At 42.4% G+C, this 21,236-nt stretch overlaps 1 protein-coding gene across 1 annotated transcript in view; it reads left to right on the forward strand.

Annotated features, from left to right (window-relative positions):
• Positions 1–21,236, forward strand: part of MCOLN3 (mucolipin TRP cation channel 3) — a 32,568-nt gene that overhangs the window by 577 nt on the left and 10,755 nt on the right. The window contains exons 2-7 of the mRNA XM_019414005.2: positions 3,115–3,344; positions 8,137–8,304; positions 13,089–13,242; positions 15,130–15,214; positions 15,294–15,390; positions 19,587–19,686. Coding sequence (XP_019269550.2) covers positions 3,117–3,344; positions 8,137–8,304; positions 13,089–13,242; positions 15,130–15,214; positions 15,294–15,390; positions 19,587–19,686 — 832 coding nt within the window. The 5' untranslated portion in view covers positions 3,115–3,116. The remainder of the gene's footprint in view (positions 1–3,114; positions 3,345–8,136; positions 8,305–13,088; positions 13,243–15,129; positions 15,215–15,293; positions 15,391–19,586; positions 19,687–21,236) is intronic.

The following is a 21,236-nucleotide window of genomic DNA, read 5'->3' on the forward strand; positions in this document are numbered from 1 at the left end:
CCGTCGGTGACACACTGCGAGAGGGTCAGGACCCCCGGACGTCGGCGCCATGGAAGGGACGAAGGTGGGAGCGGGGTGCGAGCTGCAGCGGTTCCGCACAGCGCCCGCTCGGCAGCCTGCCCAAGGTCAGTGGGGTAGGTCGGGGGCCCCTGGCTGGGGTCAGCCCGCACCCCAGCTGCGCGGGCGGGAGGCTCTGCCGCGCAACCCCCGTCCAGGCCTTCGCCCACCCGGAAGCCTGAGGCAGGGACCCTGAGAGCTGAAGCCACCTGCGGCCAGAGTCTTGCCCTGGAAGAGCTGGGGAGGGGTTTGCCGTCTGGGGGGCGGCCGGGGGCTCAGATGGTCCAGAAGTTGCGCAGCCAGCGTCTCGTGACTCGAGTGGCCTTTACTAGCGGCGTGGGGGGCGGATGGAAATGGGGGTGCTCAGCCGGGACCCCTGCGCGGGGCGAAAGCGGCCTCCAGCCAAGCTGGGCCGTCCGAAGTTGCTGGTGGCGCGGAGGCCGGGGAGGAGGGCGGGCTGCGGCTGCACCTCCACCTCCCAGCGCAAGGTCAGCGGGGACGCTACTGCGGGGGTGGCAGGGGTGAAGAGAGGAGTTTTGAGTCTGATGGAGTGAGACAGCGCTTCTGAAGAAATGACGTTGCGTTCCTTTGTCAATTGAGGTTTTTACTATTCACACATATTCCCTGGTTTTCTCTCATTTTCTGCAGCTGAATCCAGTTAAGCGTCTCATCTCCGTGAATAAACAGCCTCTGTGTGTCAGTTTGTAGATTGTAAGAGCGCGTCTGATACCGCGGATAGGCTCTCTCCTGCCGGGCGTCTCCACCTACCCCGCATCCTGCGCGGCGCCCCCGGGTGGCTGTGAAGGGTGGTTGGCGGGCACTCCTTCGGCGCCTCGGGGTCCGGACACCTGGCAGTTTTTAAAGTGCACCCCAGGAAGGGCTTGTGTGACTTTGGGAAAGCCAACCTTTGCAGCAAGTGTAGCGGCCAGTCCTTGTGAATGAAATTCCTTGCTTCCGGGACAGCTTGGTGCCATAAATTGATTGCCGTTGTCTCATTTTCTCTTTGTTCCTGTGGGTTGCTGTTACACGGCGTGTGTCTACTTTAAAGTTTACTTTTCCCTGTATCAAAATAGAAAGGGCTTAGTGTGTCCTCAAGTCTGTAATTTACCAACATGCACTATTATTACCTGCTTCATTACTAATGGTTAGTCACGTGAGAGTTGTGATGAACATAAAATCATGTTCCTTTTAAGTCCCATTGATGAAGTCTCTGCTGGTTTTTGAAGAAGGAAATAAAATGTTTTTGAATGAAAATCTTAAGGGATTAATAGCTTTTTTTCTCTCCCCTACGTCTTTACCTGAGAGTTTCCGTACTCATACTTTGACAGGCATTTTAAGACGTAAGAACCATACATGAATGAGTTCGGTCATAATTATTGCATTGTGAAGGTATTGCATATGCTATTTTTATGCCATTGTAAATAGGCTTTATGCTTTACTGACTCATCAGTCTTCTTGTTAATCTTTTTATTAATCAAGATTTTAAAAAGCTTCCCCGTGGCTAGTTTTTATAGCCAATATCTATTATTTGGAGCTGTTTGGTTTGCTAAGAATGTTTGAATCAGAATCAACTGTGGGATTCTATATTTGGAAAGCAGTGTAATACCTAAACAGTGACTTGTTAGAGGTTGTATTACTATAGTTTGGTTTAATCCCTCCCCCACCTTGATCTCTGAGCAGAAGTCACTGTAACAGCATCACACAGAGCCAGCCTTTCTCTTCTACATGGAAGAACTCTACTTTGCCAGGTGGTTGGGGGTATTTTATTTTGAACAGGTTTCCATAATATTAATATTGGTCGGAGTGAAAATCCAAAATAAGCCCCTGCTTCTGGAGTGATGTCTTTGTCATTTTGGATTGGAAATGCTGACTACAAAGACAGTAAAATTAGCCCCATCTAGTTTCAAAGAGATAAAAGAGATAATAGATACGAGGTACTTTGAAAAGTAAAATGTGCTACATATATATAAGGCCCTCAATAAAAGTCAAATGCAAGTGATATGGCTGATTGCGATTTGGACTTAAATTAAGCTCCTGCATTCCCCTTCGTAGAACAGGTAAGTTTCCTGAGCCTCCATTGCCCCTTAAGAATCTTGTTGCCTGTTCAGGAAGCTGACCTGGCTGTTTGGGCCATAGGGAGAGTGAGGCTGCTTGCTCAGTGTTGGAACCACTGCTAGGGCTTTATTTGCATTTGTATTTAATCAGAATACATGAGGGTAGGTATTGTTGTTACTATTTTGCGGAGGAGAAAACTGAGGCTCAGAGAGGCTGAGTGACTTATCTAAGGTCACAGAGGTGTCAAGTCGTAGAACCGATTTTAGAACCAAACACGGGTTTAGTTCTCTGCACCACATCTTGCTACCTTTAACTCCGGTTTTAAACTTATTTTGATAATATGGTGAAACGTTAAGTATCACTGCACAGGGGTGCCTGGGTGGCTCAGTTGATTGAGCGTCTGACTTCGGCTCAGGTCATCATCTCGCGGTTCATGAGTTCAAGCCCCACGTCAGGCTCTGTCCTGACAGCTCAGAGCCTGGAGCCTGCTTCAGATTTTCCGTCTCCCTCTCTGTCTGCACTTCACCACTCGCACTGTCTCTCTCTCTCTCTCTCAAAATTAAGCATTAAAAAAAATTTTTTTTAAAGTATCACTGCAGGAAAAATGGCCATATCTTCATATATACAAAATTTTGCCTGTTATTTCAGGGTCCACCTACCTTCTAAAACCATTACATAGGCTTGCAGGTCACCCTGTTCTAACTACCTCTGTCACGGAATGAGGCAGAAAGTGTATACGTACATATATACATGTACATACAATCATTTACTAATAGGAGTAGCCCTTGAGGGCAGTAACTTTCAACCAGGTGAAAATTTACTTAGTAATTGAAACAAAATTCTAATTGATTCTGTAAATATCTAAAGTGTCCTTTAGAACAATGGTGCTTATTTGAAACCAGATCTTTTGTTTGGGCTTCTTCAACTATCCTGTGATAGCAAAGAATATAAATTTATACCTTTACTTATAGAATGTAAATAGTTTTTTTTTCCTCTCCCTAGAGATGGCAAATCCCGAGGTTGTAATCAGTAGCTGCAGCTCTCAAGAAGAGGAAAATCGCTGCACTTTTAACCAGCATACATTGCCCTCTGAGGAGCTTCTGTTAGAAGACCAGATGAGGCGAAAACTCAAATTTTTTTTCATGAATCCTTGTGAGAAGTTCTGGGCTCGTGGTAGAAAACCATGGAAGCTTGGCATACAAATTCTAAAAATTGCGATGGTGACTATACAGGTAAGCGTCTCAAATCATGAGTTTAGTGAAGGCCTCTTTTAGTAACAAAAAGGAGCATGGACAGTGGTTTTTCATAACTTTGAACTGTATGTATAATGGAGAACAATAAATTAGGAAACATACAATCTTAAACCCTTCTCCCTTCAATATTTGTGAAAGAAGACTTTGGGTTTTTTTTTTTCCTTAATTATTTTCCTTCTCACCTTTCATTAAATTACAGTTTTGGTCACAAAATGGAATCAGTTTTTAGGAAAAGAAGATTTTAATATTCGGTTTCCAATAGAGAAGGTGGAGGTTTTTAAATCATCCATTAAAACTAGCTGTTGCCGGGGCGCCTGGGTGGCGCAGTCGGTTAAGCGTCTGACTTCAGCCAGGTCACGATCTCGCGGTCTGTGAGTTCGAGCCCCGCGTCAGGCTCTGGGCTGATGGCTCGGAGCCTGGAGCCTGTTTCCGATTCTGTGTCTCCCTCTCTCTCTCTGCCCCTCCCCCGTTCATGCTCTGTCTCTCTCTGTCCCAAAAATAAATAAAAATTTGAAAAAAAAAAAAAACAACTAGCTGTTGCCCAACCAGAGGATTCTTTACCCTCCTAGTTAGTTTCCTGGGGATTTCTCTCTTTTCAGAAATTTCAAAGGTTTCTGTTAAGGCAAGTATCTGGATTCTCACAGCCCTGTGATCATGGGAACCCTGTGATCATGGGAACCCCAACACTGAGCAATGTGGAAAAATGTGGAGTTAACTAAAAATGAGTGGCATACACAGTGAAATATGAGACTTCAATTTAGCAGAGTTTGAATCTCATTTCCTCGTCTTCTGTTGACATTTTTGGGGAAAACCATATTATGCAGTTCTTTTTTTTTTTTTAGACGTTTATTTATTTTTTTGAGACAGAGAGAGACAGAGCATGAACGGGGGAGGGTCAGAGAGAAAGGGAGACACAGAATCGGAAACAGGCTCCAGGCTCTGAGCTGTCGGCACAGAGCCTGACGCGGGGCTCGAACTCACAGACCGTGAGATCATGACCCGAGCCGAAGTCGGATGCTCAACCGACTGAGCCACCCAGGCGCCCCTGCAATTCTTTTTTTTTTTTTTTTTTTAATTTTTTTTTAACGTTTATTTATTTTTGAGACAGAGAGAGACAGAGCATGAACGGGGGAGGGCCAGAGAGAGGGAGACACAGAATCTGAAACAGGCTCCAGGCTCTGAGCCGTCAGCACAGAGCCCGACGCGGGGCTCGAACTCACAGACCGCGAGATCATGACCTGAGCCGAAGTCGGCCGCTCAACCGACTGAGCCACCCAGGCGTCCCTGCAATTCTTTATATATACTGGTTATGATTTACTCTTGTGAAGATATATTTTCCTACTCGTAAGAGTAATGATCTCTCCTTAAAAGCAAAAGAGCAAAATTAAAAGCAGATATTAACAGGAAAAATAGATGTGATAGGTTTATTTTTACTACTTAACTTGGTGAAAAAATGCATATGTAAATAAATAACAAGTATTCAAGGAAAAAAAACTTTAAAGCCCTGAAATGACTAATCTTAACTGATTGTTGGGCACAAATGCTTAAGGTTAGAAGCTAAGGGGATTTCTACAATCATATGAAGTTGGTAGAATTTTTGCCTAAATTTCTCACACTTGTGTTATGTAAATGAAACAAACATTTGAGTGACTACTCTCTCCCAGGACATTATTTCATTTAATTATAATAACACTCCTATTGGATAAAAACTAGCATCCTTCATTTTACCGAAGAGGAAACTGATGTTTATAGAGTTTTTAAAAAGCCACATGACTAGTCAGTGGCAGAATCAAGAGTTTAGAGGCAGGTGCTTGCTCTCTCTAATATGTCACCATCAAAATGGGTGTTCAATTCTCCATATAATATTTGGCAAGTTGGAATTGAAATTCTTCCAGGTGATAATACAGTGCATCACAATAGTGAAAATTTTTATCTGTGTTGTTTCTGATAAGTAGAGGGAAAAGCCTGTGTCAGATGAACATGAATATCTTCTACTTAGTATGATTGTTACCACTTGAGTGTTTGCTATATTGGGGGCTAAGCATCATCATGTTCAATTCTTAAGTCAGAGGTAAGTAGTGGTATCCCTATGTCACGGATGAGAATATTGAGGCTTCCTGAAGTAAAATTGTCATAGTCAGGAAACTAGAAGAGGAGAGCTGAGATTCAACTCAGGTTTTATTCTAAGACTTGTGTTCTTAATTACTCCTAAATCTTTTAGGGAGCTCATCTAACCATCCTGTTTCCTAGGGTGCCCAAGAGGAAAATTGACCAATGGTTTAAGATGTTAAGCCTGTTAGTAATACACATATAAAAGGCATTTAGGGACGTTCTTAAAAGGAACTGAGAGTTTTTCTTAATTGTGATGTTTCCTCAATCTGTACTGCAGCAACCAAGCAGAGGTGACGTAAAAACTTTGTGACTGAGCAAGTGTGACTTGGTGACAGATTCCCACTTTTCAGGGGAGAGAAGGTGGTCTTTCTGTTCACTTGGAGATTTTGTGTCTGCAGCAACAAAAGAAAGGTGTCTTTGATGACAGGCACCCTACTAAAATTTTCCCTTTCCCACTACCTGGCTTAGTCTCTGAATTACAATGGCTCTCTCTCTGCCATGGGTGCACTTTTGAGGGCAGGGACTGCTGTTTTCACATCGCATCCTCTGGACCCAGCTCAGTGCTCACGTGAGGGAGGTACTCATGTATTTGACTGCATTGGCAATTGGTCTTTAGGAATTCTCTGGAGGCTTTTCAGTCATCAGCTTCATTAGATGTAAAATCCCTAGAACATCAAGCTGTCATCTTATTGGGATTTAAATAGGATACTTGGCTTAAAGAGGCTCTTCAGAAACGCAAGTCCAGTTAGGTGGAGAGCACTGACATATGTGGGGTGTAGGACATACATCATGAGGAGAGGTGAAAAGAGAAAAGATTTGTGTGCTTTACTTTTCCCCAATAAGACCCTGGACTACTTTGTGTAACATGCCAGGGTGACTAGAGCTTGGATTTAGTCTGTTGGACTTGGGTTCAGATTTTGGCTACACCCTTGCTAGTGATGTGACTTGAACAACATTATTTAACTTCTTTGCCTTTATGTCCCCATCTATAAAATGGGTATATTAGGAACTGTACTGTGGGATTCGTATGAGGAAAGTTCCTGGTATGGCACATAGGTGCTCAATGTTGTTCCCTTTTTCCATATAAAATACACCCTGCATTGCTCTGGGATCCAGAGTGTATGTTAGAGTGTATGTTCTAAAGTTACAGTGTGTGTGTTTGTGTGTGTATGTGTATGTGTGTGTCACAGAGTGAGAACAAGTGAGAGTGAGCAAGAGAGAGGACGTGCAAGAGAGCAAGAGACTGAGATGGTTTTGGAGGGAAGAGAGACTTTGACTACATAAAGTTTCAGCTATGACTGAAAGAGATTATGTTAATACCACAGCAATGCAGTTAAACAAGGATTTTAAGCATGAATAACTGAGTTTCATATAAAACTCTGGTGTCAATCCTTCATGAATATGTAAGGAAGGATATGTTATATTAATATTCTTTAATTTAGAGGTCAGTCGAGAGGATATTTTTATTTTTGGTCTTATTGTCACAGTTTGGGTAATTAAATGGTGACAATTAACTGTAATAGCTTGATTGGAGGATTTAGACTTATTTAAGGTATTTCTTATATTGCATTGTACACCTTCTTCAAAACCTTCTTGATGTCCTGCATAAATCATTAAAAATCTTTAAAAAATTTTTTTGTTTTTATTTTATTTTTGAAAGAGAGAGAGACAGAATGTGAGCAGGGGAGGGGGTAGAGGGAGGAAGACACAGAATCTGACACAGGCTCCAGGCTCTGAGCTGTCGGCACAGAGCCTGATGCGGGGCTCCAACTCACTGACTTGAGAGATTATGACCTGAGCTGAAGTTGGATGCTCAACTGACTGAACCACCCAGACGCTCGCCATTTAAAGATCTTTTACTTGCCCTGTAAGCCCCTGGACCATCTGCCTCCAGTTTTTCTGTTGACATTTTTTTCTTGGTGTTCCTTCGATTGGATTATGCTGGAATCCTCAATGTCCCCCACCAAAGTGCTAAGTTGTACTTCACCTTCTTTGTCTTTTCCCTGAGCTCTTCAAATGTCCTCACCCAAGTTATGCACATACTTCAGGGGTTTCCATCATTATTTCTTTCTTAAAGAAACTTTCTCATTTCTTTAGCCAGAGTGACCTAGCTTCTCTAAATTCCTAAACAAGGACTTCTCTGAAATAAAGCTTTTAGTGGTGGGGGCAACATCCTAAGTAAGATCATACATGAAAATGTGCAAAGCTACTTTCTTTCGTTTTATTTTTATTTAAAAACATTTTTTAATGTTTATTTTTAAGAGAGTGAGAGAGACAGAATGCAGGTGGGGGAGGGGCAGAGAGAGAAAGAGAGAGAGAGATGCAGAATCGGAGGCAAGCTCCAGGTTCTGAGCTGTCAGCACAGAGCCCAACATGGGGCTTGACCTCATAAACCGTGAGATCACAACCTGAGCCGAAGTTGGACATTTAACTGACTGAGCCACTCAGGCGCCCCTATTTTCTTTCATTTTAAAACTAGAAGCCCACCTTCTCTTTAAGGTCAAATTAATTAACAGCTACAGAAACTTTAATTTCTATTGAATACATTCAGGATTAATTAAACATTGAATCTGGAATAGATAAATTGGTCGTTATATGGAGACCTTTTATTTCATTGGGTTTTCACCCTCTTTTCCTTTTTTTTTTTTTTTCTTTGAAGCTGGTCTTTTTTGGGCTGAGTAACCAGATGGTTGTAGCTTTCAAGGAAGAGAACACTATAGCATTCAAACACCTCTTCTTAAAAGGATATGTGGACCGAATGGATGACACTTACGCAGTCTACACGCAAAGTGATGTGTATGATCAGATCATCTTTGCAGTAAACCAGGTAAATCGAGTATGTGTGTTCCTACTTGGGAGAAAGAACAGCCCGGGAAACTGTTAGCAATGTATATAATAGAAACTGACATTCCAGTGTAGAAGGGTGAACATTTCTGTGATGATAGGTATAAAACCATTTTTAAATTATTTTTAAAAATCTCACCATCAATCTTCTATGAAACTAAAAATTGAGGAAAGCTTATTGTTTAGTGACAGAGAGGCAGAAACTTTAAAGGCTTCATTAAAATAATCATAGCTAGGGGCTGCATGAGTGCTTCAAAGATTTAAAATTATTAACCGTGGCCCTGGTTGTAAGTACTCATTAAGTCTTCAGAGTTTATACTTTCAGGGGCTCTTAACCAATAATGAGAATATTAACTTTGCAGAGCATATATAGCAACTAAGATCTGAAGGTTCATTTAAAAATTAAGTAAGGCCTTAAAGTCATACATGACAATGATTTTATTGTAACATTGATTAACTGCCAAAAAAAGTAAATTATTAAAGTGAAATCATGGCTCCTCATTATCTAGAGACAATCTCTGTACCATGAGGTAGCAAACAGCCAGAATGAAATATGTATTTACGGCACCAAGGCTTTCTGTCAATGGCCAGAAATCTATAGTAATAGAAGGAGATTGAATAAGTTATTACACAGGATTCTGGATCCGTGTGAAAAATTCCTCTGTCAAGGTAGAGGTGCAGAGGTTAAGTGAGGACAGACCCCCAGCCCTGATTAAAGCCCTACAGAGGCCACAGCCACTTGGGGGCCCCATCGGTCAGTCCCACAGGTCACCTACCTTCCAGCCATAGTCCCACACACCACATTCCTGCCCCAGAGTCTCTGACTCCAGCTCCAGGGCTGCCCTTTAGCTGGACACAGTCCTACCACTTATCTCTGACCACCCAGCTCTCTCACAGACTTCCACAAAGAGTCTTACGAGGACAGCAAGGCAGTCCGACCACAGCATATCCTATAATGTTAGCAGGTCACCTGCAGCCCTGCACCTTGGATCTTTTATGTTTCAAGGTCTTACAAGGTTCAAGACTTACAAGTTTCTATGGTCAGGAGGTTCAGATCTTTAGGTAACTCCTGTGAGGATTGGCTCACAGACAGTGGGCACTCAGATGGGCCCGTACTTGTATGACTCGACTTCATGACCCCTGCTTGTTCTCCAGCTTTCCTTCTCATCACACCCCCACCTTGCAGGCACGCTGGTCTACTTGGGACCTTACTACACTCAATATCTTTTACCCTTCGTTTTTATTTAATGGACTTGTTTACCTTTTACACCTTCCCACCCCCAAAATAAAACTACCAATTTGGCTCAGAGTAGCTTTAGCAAGGTGTAATACGCTTATTTCCTCGAATAGAAAACAAAACCCTCAAAACTGACTATCTCTACATCATACTGTTTGCCCCCTACATGTAGGACGTAATGCTACTTAACAGCATATGCAGCTTACTTTTATTACCGTGGATTTCTGGCTCCTTTTCCCAGTCCCATGGCCAATGGAGAGCTTGGTGCTGTAATTACATATCCTGTCCTAGCAGTTTACCATTTCACTGTGAAGAGATTAGCTCTCATAAATGAAGAGCAACTATTGCTCTTCTACTATAAAAGTGTTAGAATATTTTTTACCTTATAATGAATTTGACAAATATTTGAGCACTTACTCTATGCCTACTACTGTTTTAAGTGCTGGGGTTAGAGCAGTAGCCTTGATAAATTCCTTGCCCTGTGGAATTTACATTCTAATGAAGGAGGTAGATTTTTTTTTTAATTTTTTTTAACATTTATTTATTTTTGAGACAGAGAGAGACAGAGCATGAACGGGGGAGGGTCAGAGAGAGAGGGAGACACAGAATCGGAAGCAGGCTCCAGGCTCTGAGCCATCAGCCCAGAGCCCGACGCGGGGCTCGAACCCACGGACCGCGAGATCGTGACCTGAGCTGAAGTCGGATGCTCAACCAACTGAGCCACCCAGGCGCCCCTTTTTTTTTTTAAATTAATGTTTGTTTACTTTTGAGAGAGAGAGAGAGAGAGCATGAGCGGAAAGGGACAGAGAGAGAGGGAGACCCAGAATCTGAAGCACAGTCCGGGCCCTGCACTGTCAGCACGGAGCCCGATGCTGGGCTTGAACCCACGAACCGTGAGATCATGACCTGAGCCGAAGTTGGACGCTTAACCGATTGAGCCACCCAGGTGCCCCAAAGGAGGTGGATTTTAATAAGTTTAACCCAAACCATTTGATTTCAGATAGTAATGAGTGCTATGGAGTAAAATTAAGTAGCGCAAGAGGGTTAACAGTTTCTTCGAGGTGGTCAAAAAAGGCCACTCTGAGGATTCGAAGTCTGGGGAAGAAGATTCCAGGCTGAAGGAGTAGCAACAGCAAAGGCTCTTGAAGCCAGAATACATTTAGTATGTTTGAGGAAATACAAAGGAGGGGAGTGTGACTGGGCTAGATCTCTTGGGGCTTTACAGGCCCTGAAAAGGAGCTTTGGAATTTATTCTCAGAGAGACCAGAAGCCATGGGAGGGCTTTCAGTGGGGGAGAGACTCTAATATTAGCAAAGGCTAATATCTGTTCCCTCAAGTATTTAGCATCTGTTTTGTATCAGATAGTGTTTTTGATACATGGATACTACAGTGAGCAAATAGACAAAGTTGAGGAAGTCATATTCTAATAGGGAGAGACAGGCAGTAAATAAGGATACCGTTTGTCAGTTGGTTATAAGTACACATAAATGTGCTGTAAAAAAAAAAAAAAAGTAGCAGCAGCAGGCAGAGTGAATGGGTGGAGGTGGTCAGGAAAGGCCCCCCTGATAAGTGACAGGTGGGCAGGACAACCCAGAGTGTGGGGAGGCAGACTGCAGCCATCTCAGGGAGGAGCCCTCCAGGGAGAAGGGACAGCACGAACAGAGTCTGGAACAGGTTCATGTTTTGGGTATCACTGTCCTAACGGCTTTACGTGCATTAATTCACTTATTCCTGTAACAATTCTGTGCATTCTTTTTTTTTAAGTTTATTTATTTATTTTGACACGGAGAGAGTGAGCAATGGTCAGAGAGAGGAAGAGAGAGAATCCCAAGCAGGCTACACACTGTCGGCACAGAGCCCGACATGGGGCTCGATCCCGTGACCCTGAGATCTTGACCTGAGCTAAAATCAAGAGCTGGATGTTCAACCGACTGAACCACCCAGGTGCCCCAGCAGTCCTGTGAGTTCTATATGGAGACTGGACTGTGGTGAGAGGCGGACGGGAAGCAGGAAGACCACAGCAGTAGGAAGAGATTCAGTTTGTCAGGGTGAGAGGTGAGGTGGTATGGACAAGGCGATGAGAGGCAGTCAGATTTGGAAGATAATTTGAAAGTAATGCATGACTTTCTGATGGGCTGGAAGTGGAGTATGAGAAAAAGAGAGTGAAGAATCGGTTCTAAGTTTCGGCCTGTGAAGCTGATTGGCTTATGGAGTCACTGATTGAGAAGGGCATTTTCATGGAAGGAGCTGGTTTTTCTGTTTGCACGTTTGCATTTGAGATACCTCTTAGACACCAGAGGTGCCATGCAGGCAGATTGCTACCCATGTATGCATTTGGGTGGAAAGGTCAGGAGACGTAAATTTGGAAGCTGTTGGCGTACAGATCTTGTTTCAATGTGGGGCTGGTTGAGATCTCTTACCGAGAGAATGTGGGTGAAGAAGTGGAGGACTGAATCCAAGGGTGCTCTGACAGCTAGAGGTTGGCAGGAGCAGGATTCAGCAAAGGAGACTGAGACAGAGAGCCTGTGTCCCAGAAGTCTAGGGGAGAAGGCATCCTGCGAAAGGGAAGGCACTCGGCTGCATCAAACGCTGTGGGAGGCTAAGTTAAATAAGAACAGAGAACCATGCCTCAGATCTGGTAAAATGCTGCTGGTGGTGGCCTGGACAAGGCCCAGCTCAGCATCTATCCCCCTAGGCCCAGATTACAAATGATCCTTTCACTGATTTTAGCATTTTCACATGCATTTTTATAGTAGAATTATTTATCTGTGTGTCCATCCCACTAAATCCAAGAGATGGCTACCATATCCCTATCTTCGTATCACTTCTTGTGCCAAACAGCATTGTTCATAGTAAGCCCTGAAACCCTTTTTTCTTCTACAGAAATGCATTCAGAGTTTGAGTTGATGGTTATTCCAAAGTACCATAAGATTCTCACTGATAAAATTACATTTGTTTGTTTGTTTGTTTGTTTGTTTGTTTGTTTAGAGGACTCCCAGGATGGGGGAATATTGCTGTGAAAGTGACTAAACTATTCTTGCAAAGATAAAGATGAAACTATTTTTTTAAGTCTTGCAAGTTAGCTTGGAACAACTCTATCCCCCTTCCTATATTAAAGCAGCAAAGCGGAACTCTGATCTTACAAGAAATAGTTCAAAGATAAAGTTTGTATTCACACTGAATGCACAGATCAGTTCCTGAACATAGTTCTTTAAAGAAGGAAAGAACCGCAGAGATGACGTGGGTTAAACCTTGAATTTTGTAGACAAGGAACCAGAGGCTCAGAAAGTTTGTGTCTTGCTCACAGTCACAGACATGAGACTTGAGCCCAAAACTTGAGTGCTTTTTCTGGCTGCTGTCCTGGTGCACATTAGCATGTCGCGTACTACGCATGTCAGTGTGAATGTGAATGTCTCCATCCAGAAAGCAGGTTGGGATCTGCCCATTTCAGAGACGGGCTGGGTAGGGAATCATGGCTTCATTTCTGTCTGGCTGGTGTTCCCATTTTCTGTTTCTCTTTTCTGTTCAAGTACTTGCAGCTGCGCAGTATCTCGGTGGGGAATCATGCATATGAGAACAAGGGTACCGAGCAGTCTGCTATGGCGATCTGTCAGCACTTCTACAAGCAAGGGAACATCTGTCCTGGAAATGATACCTTTGACATTGATCCAGAAATGGAGACTGGTAATGTTCTGCAAAAAACTAGAGCTTCTATTTTTTAACTCCTTGATTTATACTTAAAGTTAGCAATTTTGTCTCTGAAAATGTTGATTTGGTCTGTACTGTTAGGTCATAGTGAGAAACTACATAGGGAGTTATCATGTGTCAGGTACCGTCCCAAGCCCTTTACTGTAACTCATGATTTTTTTTTTTTAAAAAAAGCAACAACAACAGACCAATAAGGCAAGGTGTATTATTATCCTCATTTTATAGAAGACTAAAGTATGGCTCAGAGAGTTAAGTGATATATTCCAGATGGAGCTAGGAAGAGGCAGTGCTGAAATCTGACCCAGGCTGTCTGTGCTCTTAGCCACTATACCCTTGACCTGTATATACCACTGCCTCTTATGCTGGATAAGCCAGTTAAATAGACTTATACTATCCTTAGAAGACGTTGTACTTGCAAATTTGCAATGTCTGTAAAACTCCCTCCCCTCAACTGCACTTCACTATTTAGTATCTTTGTGGGTCATTTCAAGGAGAAACCAGAACCAGAGTTTAGAATACAGTGGCTTATTCTTTTTTTTTTTTTTTCAACGTTTATTTATTTTTGAGACAGAGAGAGACAGAGCATGAACAGGGGAGGGGCAGAGAGAGAGGGAGACACAGAATCTGAAACAGGCTGCAGGCTCTGAGCGGTCAGCACAGAGCCCGATACGGGGCTCGAACTCACGGGCCGTGAGATCATGACCTGAGCCGAAGTCGGACACCCAACCGACCAAGCCACCCAGGCGCCCCTACAGTGGCTTATTCTTATTAGCAAAGTTCTATTTACAGTCTGTACCTAAAACATTAAATTTTCAAGTGCTTTTTTTTTTTCAACGTTTTTTTTTTTTTATTTTATTTTTGGGACAGAGAGAGACAGAGCATGAACGGGGGAGGGGCAGAGAGAGAGGGAGACACAGAATCGGAAACAGGCTCCAGGCTCCGAGCCATCAGCCCAGAGCCTGACGCGGGGCTCGAACTCACGGACCGTGAGATCGTGACCTGGCCGAAGTCGGACGCTTAACCGACTGCGCCACCCAGGCGCCCCTTCAAGTGCTTTTAACAACAGCCACTGGGAGGTTTTTTGGAGAAGGATACTAAAGGATTACAGTACAGATTATTGAAAACTTCTAAAATGCTGTCTTCCCTTTTTTTCCTTAAGTTTGTTTATTTATTTATTTATTTATTTATTTATTTATTTATTTATTTATTTTTGAGAAAGAGAAAGAGAGAGCAAGCAGGGGAGGGGCAGAGAGAGAGTAAGAGAGAATCCCAAGTAGGCTCCATACTGTCAGTGTGGAGCCCAATGTGTGGATCCCTGCCGATGTGGGGCTCAAACTCATGAACTGTGAGATCATGACCTGAGCCAAAATCAAGAGTCAGAGGTTTACATGACTGAGCCACCCAGGTGCCCCATGTCTTCCTTTTTTTTTTTTTCCCCCTTAAGTATAGTCTAGTATAGAGGGGAAAATAGTATTTAAAAAAATAGATCCTTTAAACTTAGACAATTTTGTCTTAAGTACTCCAAGTTCTTCAAACTTATGCTTAGGATACAAAAAAGGGAGAAGGGACTCAAAATTTAGGCTTCCAGATTCAGGAAGGAAGATAGCATTCTACAGAAGACTCATGAGACAGAATTCATGTCTTCTGCCCTCCACCCACTCCAGAAATGGTGCATCCACTGGTGTCTTGAAAAACAAATGATTCATTGTAACTAAGGGGTACTGACTTTTGGCTTTTAAATCTTAATTCAGAAGAATAGTAGAATCTGAATAATCTAGTCTTAAATGTATTATCCTTTCAAGATGCAGTTTTACTTATTTATTTTAGGCTATCTACAGAATGTTTTGTTCCTTTCTATGGCAGAATGTTTCTTTGTAGAGCCCGATGAACCTTTTCACATTGGAACACTGGAAGAAAATAAACTCAACTTAACACTGGACTTTCACAGGTGAGGGAGGCAGATGGGAGTATAACTTATATTTGTGTGTGCATGTTTTCACTGCACTAAAGGCTCCTCTGTTTCCTAGACTCCTAACAGTGGAGCTGCAGTTTAAACTGAAGGCCATTAATCTGCAGACCATTCGTCATCACGAGCTCCCTGACTGTTACGACTTTACTCTGACTGTAAGTGAGGGCTGGGCTGAATTTGGCCCCTGTCTGAAGGAAAACTGTTTGATTTAGTTACATGTTTCATCTGCTTGTATTGAAACATGATCAAATATATAGGATGTTTCCACTTGAGTGTGCACAGAAGAAGCATTGGTAGAGCTGGCTCTATTTTGTTGTGGTAATTTACTTGTTAATTATCTATCTTCTGTACCTCAGTGTAAGTTCTGTGAGGGGAGGGACCTTGCCTTGTTCAGTGCAGTGTCTCCAGTCCCAAGAACGGTGCCTGGCACAGGGTAGGTGTTCAAATACAAAAGGAGTAGAGACTTGTAGGTCCCGTGTAGTTGGCTCTTGGCAGTCTGTGGCTGTCTGCCTATGGCCATTGCCAAGGGTTCTTGCCGCCGAGTCTCCTCGCCATAGATGTGTGCACATTTTGCTTATTGGTCACAGTGCCTTCCTTGGGCTACCTCTGAATGCGCTGGTTGCTCCCCCTTCGGCCCGTCTCTGTTCTGTATATTCCAGTTGCAAATGGCGCTATTAATTCTCTCTGGAGAACATAAGATGCCTGCCAGGAGTGTTCATTTCCTCATGAGGCTCGGGGTCAGTACCCCAGTGCTATCTGGGGCATATGCTGAACAGCATTTGATGCAGCTTGCCTTCACTCAATCCAGATTGCTATGACTTCAGGAATAGTTTGTACCAGAGCTGTGTCCATGATATTCAACAACTGGCTATGAGAAATCAAGTTTTTTAAAGAAATTTCAGAATGTAGTATCATTAGTCATTATGCATATCATTTAAAGGAAAAAGCGCAAATACTATGAGACTATTTTGAGTTAGGCTACAAATTTTGATCCTAATATTAATCAGGAGGTTATGAATTTTCAATATTACTTGTTTTTTTTTAAATCGAGCTATTATTTATCCACAGTCTTGTCTCTTCTTTCTCCTCTCTCTTACCACCTCCTGCACCACTCTTTTTTTTTTGTTTTTACTTTTTTTAACATTTTATTTATTTTTGAGAGACAGAGAGAGACAGAGTGCGAGGGAGGGGAGGGGCAGAGAGAGGGAGACACAGAATCCTACATAGGCTTCAGGCTCTGAGCTGTCAGCACAGAGCCTGATGCAGGGCTCGAACCTATGAATAGTGAGATCATGATCCGAACCAAAGTCAGACAGTTAACTGACTAAGCCACCCAGGTGCCCCAGTCCTGTACCACTCTTGAACTGAGAAATGGTACTTTCAGAAGCTTTATAATCCTCAAGGCTCAGTTCAACTGACACCTTCTTCAGGGACCATTTTTACGATGCTTCAGTTAGGGACACATTCTATGCTCGCAACTCCAAAGTTTTATTTTTGGTTTTGTTTTTATGTTTTGTATGAGCTCACCTACCTTCTCCTTTGTTTTAGGATTGTCTAGATTTTTATCAACTCTGCTAGATTGAAAGCTCCTTGAAAGCAGGAGTCATTCTCCTAATTTTTTTCATCCCTCAAAGAACACAGTAGGTGCTTCAAATATTTGTGGAATGGATGAATGAAACATTTGTAAAATGCAGACTCTTTCCCATGACTCAATACAGTGGGGAGAGCAACCTGGCTGGTTAATCACATGCAGATGTTATATTTTTGCCACTATTGCAGATTCATCCCAAGCTCTCCCTGTGCATGGTGGATTTAGCAGTGTGTTTCACAGAACTGTAGTAGAACTTACACCCTATAGGGTAGTTTAATGTTAAAAGCAATTAGTGCAACTTTATGGTTTAAGTAAACATGAACTGGGGCAGTATATGCCTAATTTAAAATGCAGGAGTTTTGGGGCGCCTGGGTGGCTCAGTCAGTTAAGCGGCCAACTTCGGCTCAGGTCATGATCTTGGGGTCCGTGAGTTCGAGCCCCGCGTCGGGCTCTGTGCTGACAGCTCGGAGCCTGGAGCCTGTTTCGGATTCTGTGTCTCCCTCTCTCTGACCCTCTCCGTTCATGCTCTGTCTCTCTCTGTCTCAAAAATAAATAAACGTTAAAAAAATAAAATAAAATAAAATAAAAAAATAAAATAAAATAAAATGCAGGAGTTTTGGAATCAGGCAAGCCTAGATTTTAATTATAGCTCACCAGTTACTAGCTATGTAACTTTAGGCAAATTACTTAATTGGTTTGAGTCCTAGCTTTCTCGTTTGTAAAACAGAATTAATGCCCACCTACCTAACAAAGCTGTTGCCAAGACATCTATGTATCTATGTACCTATCTATCTAGTATACTGCATATATATGAGATATGTAAGGGACCTCCCTAAGTATCTGGTATATAACAGATATTTGATTCATGCAACAGCTATTTATGAAACCTTTCCTATGTATGTCTGTAATTTGGTTAGAATGTAAAAGCAGGGCATTAGCATTCACTCATAGCAGTTTAGTGCATTCTTGCATCATGTGTTTTGAGGCTCTTTATTAGGTGCACAGGCATCTAGGATTCTTGTGTTAACTTGATGAACTGACTCTTACATCATTATGAAGTGGTAATTTTTACCTCAATATTAATTCTTTGCTTTAAAATCTACTTTGGTTGATGTGAATATAACCACTCCAGCTTTCTTTTAATTAGTGTTAGCATGGTATATGTTTTTCCATCCTTTTGATATTAACCTATTTGTCTTATGTTTAAAGAGGGTTTCTTATTAGGCAGCATAGAATTAATTCTTGCTTTTTTATCCAACTTCATAATCTGTACCTTTTAGTTGGAGTGCTTAGACCATTTAAATTACATGTGATTGGGGCATCTGGGTGACTCAGTCAGTTAAGCGTCCAACTTTGGCTCAGGTCATGATCTCACGGTCAGTGAGTTTGAGCCTCGCATCAGGTTCTATGCTGACAGCTCAGAGCCTGGAGCCTGCTTCAGATTCTGTGTCTCCCTCTCTCTGCTCCTCCCCCCGTCACTGTCTGTCTCTATCTGTCTCTCAAAAATGAATAAACATTAAAAATTTTTTTAATTACATGTGATTATTAATATGATTTCTCTCTTTTTCTGCCTGGGTTCTGCCTGGAGTGAGTATTTTTTGGATATTATTTTAGCTAATTTGTTAGAAGCTTGCAGTCCAACATGAAGAGAAACAGAGTGATCAGACTCACTAAATTTATCTGAAGCCTTACATCTGCAGTAATGTCTGATTACCCCGCATGAAGAAGCTTCAGTAAAACTCATTTAAATGACAGACTTTTGAAAAAATGTTTTTTTCTTTAGGACTTGAGACAGGAGGCACTAAAAGCAAAGCAAAACAAACAAAACCCACACCTGATCTCCTTGTCTTGCTTTCCCTGTCCCTGCATGGGGACAGGGGAGAGAGCCAGAAGGGGAAGACAGACTGGGGAAGGTGTTCTGACATGGCTTTGTCCTACTTGGTGCCCAGTGTCCTGAAATGGTGATCCCTGAAGCAGGACATGGCTGTCGGCTCCCTGTCACCACATCCTTTTTTTATACATACGGTTCTAGAGTGGCTAACGATGAAAATGAGGCCCAGAATGAAAATCAGAGAAGCGCCACCTGAAATGTTTCAAGCCTGAAATAATGAACCTCTGTGTTTGTAAGAACTGCAACAGCACTAACAAACTATCCCTTGGGGACCTGGGATAGTCAGTTAAGTGTCCAATTTGGTTTTGGCTCAGGTCATGATCTTGCAGTTTGTGAGTTCAAGCCTCACGTCGGGCTCTGCACTGGCAGTGGGGAGACTGCTTGGGATCCACTCTCTCTCTCTCTCTGCCCCTCACCTGCTCATTCACGTGCTCTCTCTCTCTCTCTCTCTCAAAATGAATAAATAAATATATATAAAAACTATCCCCCGCCGAGTCCCTAGGGAGGGAGGAAAAAGCTCACTTGGACCAGCTCTTGCTCATACCAAGAGGGCATCTTGAGGTACTTGGAGTAGGAAGGAGAGAGAAGTTCTCCTGTTTTATAAGTTGTCCAGGGCTGGAAGACTATCCTAGAAATACAGGATTTTAGAGACTAAAAGTTCTCAACAGAAGACCTTGCTCAACCTTCTCATTTCACAAAGAAAAAAAGGGCTCTTCCCAAAGTTGAACAGAGTTAGCATTGACACGGGGATGAGAATCTGGGTGGGCATCCTGTCAACCCTGAAAGATTTGTTTCCTAATTAATGCATAGAGACATCTTGGCTTCAAAAACTATAGGTATGTTTTTGACCCTTTTCCTGTTTTTCACAGATAACATTTGACAATAAGGCCCACAGTGGAAGGATTAAGATAAGCTTAGATAACGACATTTCCATCAGAGAATGTAAAGACTGGCACGTATCAGGATCAAGTAAGTGATGACGTTTACTAGTTTTCAAAATGGTTATTAAATAAAAGGGTTATTAAACTACTGGGATATGTGGAGCATCAAAGGGAACAACTGGAACATTGCCAAGTCCCTAATTCTCTGCAAATAGATCAACTTATTGTAGGTATCTGATGTTCCAGGCAAGACATAAATTATTAGTACTTGAAATGACTTTTGCTGACTTCTACATGTGTCCTCACTGGCCCAGTTCTTACAAAAAAATGCACACACCCCCCAGCAAAAAATCACATATACCCAACCTAATATTTATTGAGTGCTTACTACATAAGGGCTTCCTCCTACATTTTAATATTTTAATTTTTATTATTTTTTTAAATGTGTATTTATCTTTGAGAGAGAGAGAGACAGAGGGTGAGCAGTAGAGGGGCAGAGAGAGAGGGAGACACAGAATCTGAAAAAGGCTCTAGTCTGTGAGCTGTCAGCACAGAGCCCGACGCGGGGCTTGAACTCATGGACTGTGAGATCATGACCTGAACTGAAGTTGGGTGCCTCACTGACTGAGCCACCCAGGCATCCCAGCGTTTTAATATTTTTAAAATATCCTTGAGATAGGCAGCATCCCTGTTTATGCAAATGAAGAAACTAAGGCTTAGAAGTGAATCTTGGTGCCCCTGGTCATACAGTGAGAGAGACATCAGGAAAGATTTGACCCTGAAGCATCCCTCACATTATATTTAGCTTCTATATAGGTTAAAAAGTAAACTAAATGAAGAAAGGGTGCATTCTTGGAAATATGGACATGAATTCAACTATAGACTGAATACCACTGAGAATTTTGGGGCTGAACCAGAAAATGGACTGTAAAGAATTTATCTCATTTTCTAGCCCCTTTGGTATGTTGTGCTGGACTTAATGATTAGGTCCGGGATTCTCAGATTCTGGCGAGCAAAAGAGTCACCCCAGCTCCCTGCAAGGCCATCCCTGGGTCTGGGCTGGGGCCTAGGAATGTACAGGTCACCCTTACTCATGCCACACTTGGAAAATCATTGCTTTAGGGGTAACTACTGGTTGAGTCACAAAGGTCAGAAGCAGTAATGAGATATTAAGAATAAACGATATGGGGGCACCTGGGTGGCTGAGTCGGTTGCATGTTCAAATTCGGCTCAGGTCATGATCTCGCGGTTCGTGGGTTTGAGCCCCGTATTGGGTTCTGTGCTGACAGCTCCGAGCCTGGAGCCTGCATTAGATTCTGTGTCTCCCTCTCTCTCTCTGTCCCTCCCCTGTTCACACTCTGTTTTTCTCTCTCTCAAAAATAAGAAAATGTTAAGAATTTTTTTTTAAAATGACATGAAATTTCTTCATTCTAGTATTTTTTTCACTATTAGATACTTCAAATATATGAGGCTCTTAAATCACAATTTTATTTCAATGACAAAATTGTTTATTTGAAACACAAAGTTGTTTTGTCATCTGTAAACATTGCAATACTTCTCCACAAACTTTAGAATAGGAAGCATGAGAGTATATGAAAGTATCTGGCACAGGCTTTCTCTCAAATGCTTGTTTCTTAG

This window comes from Panthera pardus, unplaced genomic scaffold, assembly GCF_024362965.1.
Source record: "Panthera pardus isolate Hobbes unplaced genomic scaffold, ASM2436296v1 HiC_scaffold_11, whole genome shotgun sequence".
Classification (NCBI taxonomy): domain Eukaryota; kingdom Metazoa; phylum Chordata; class Mammalia; order Carnivora; family Felidae; genus Panthera; species Panthera pardus.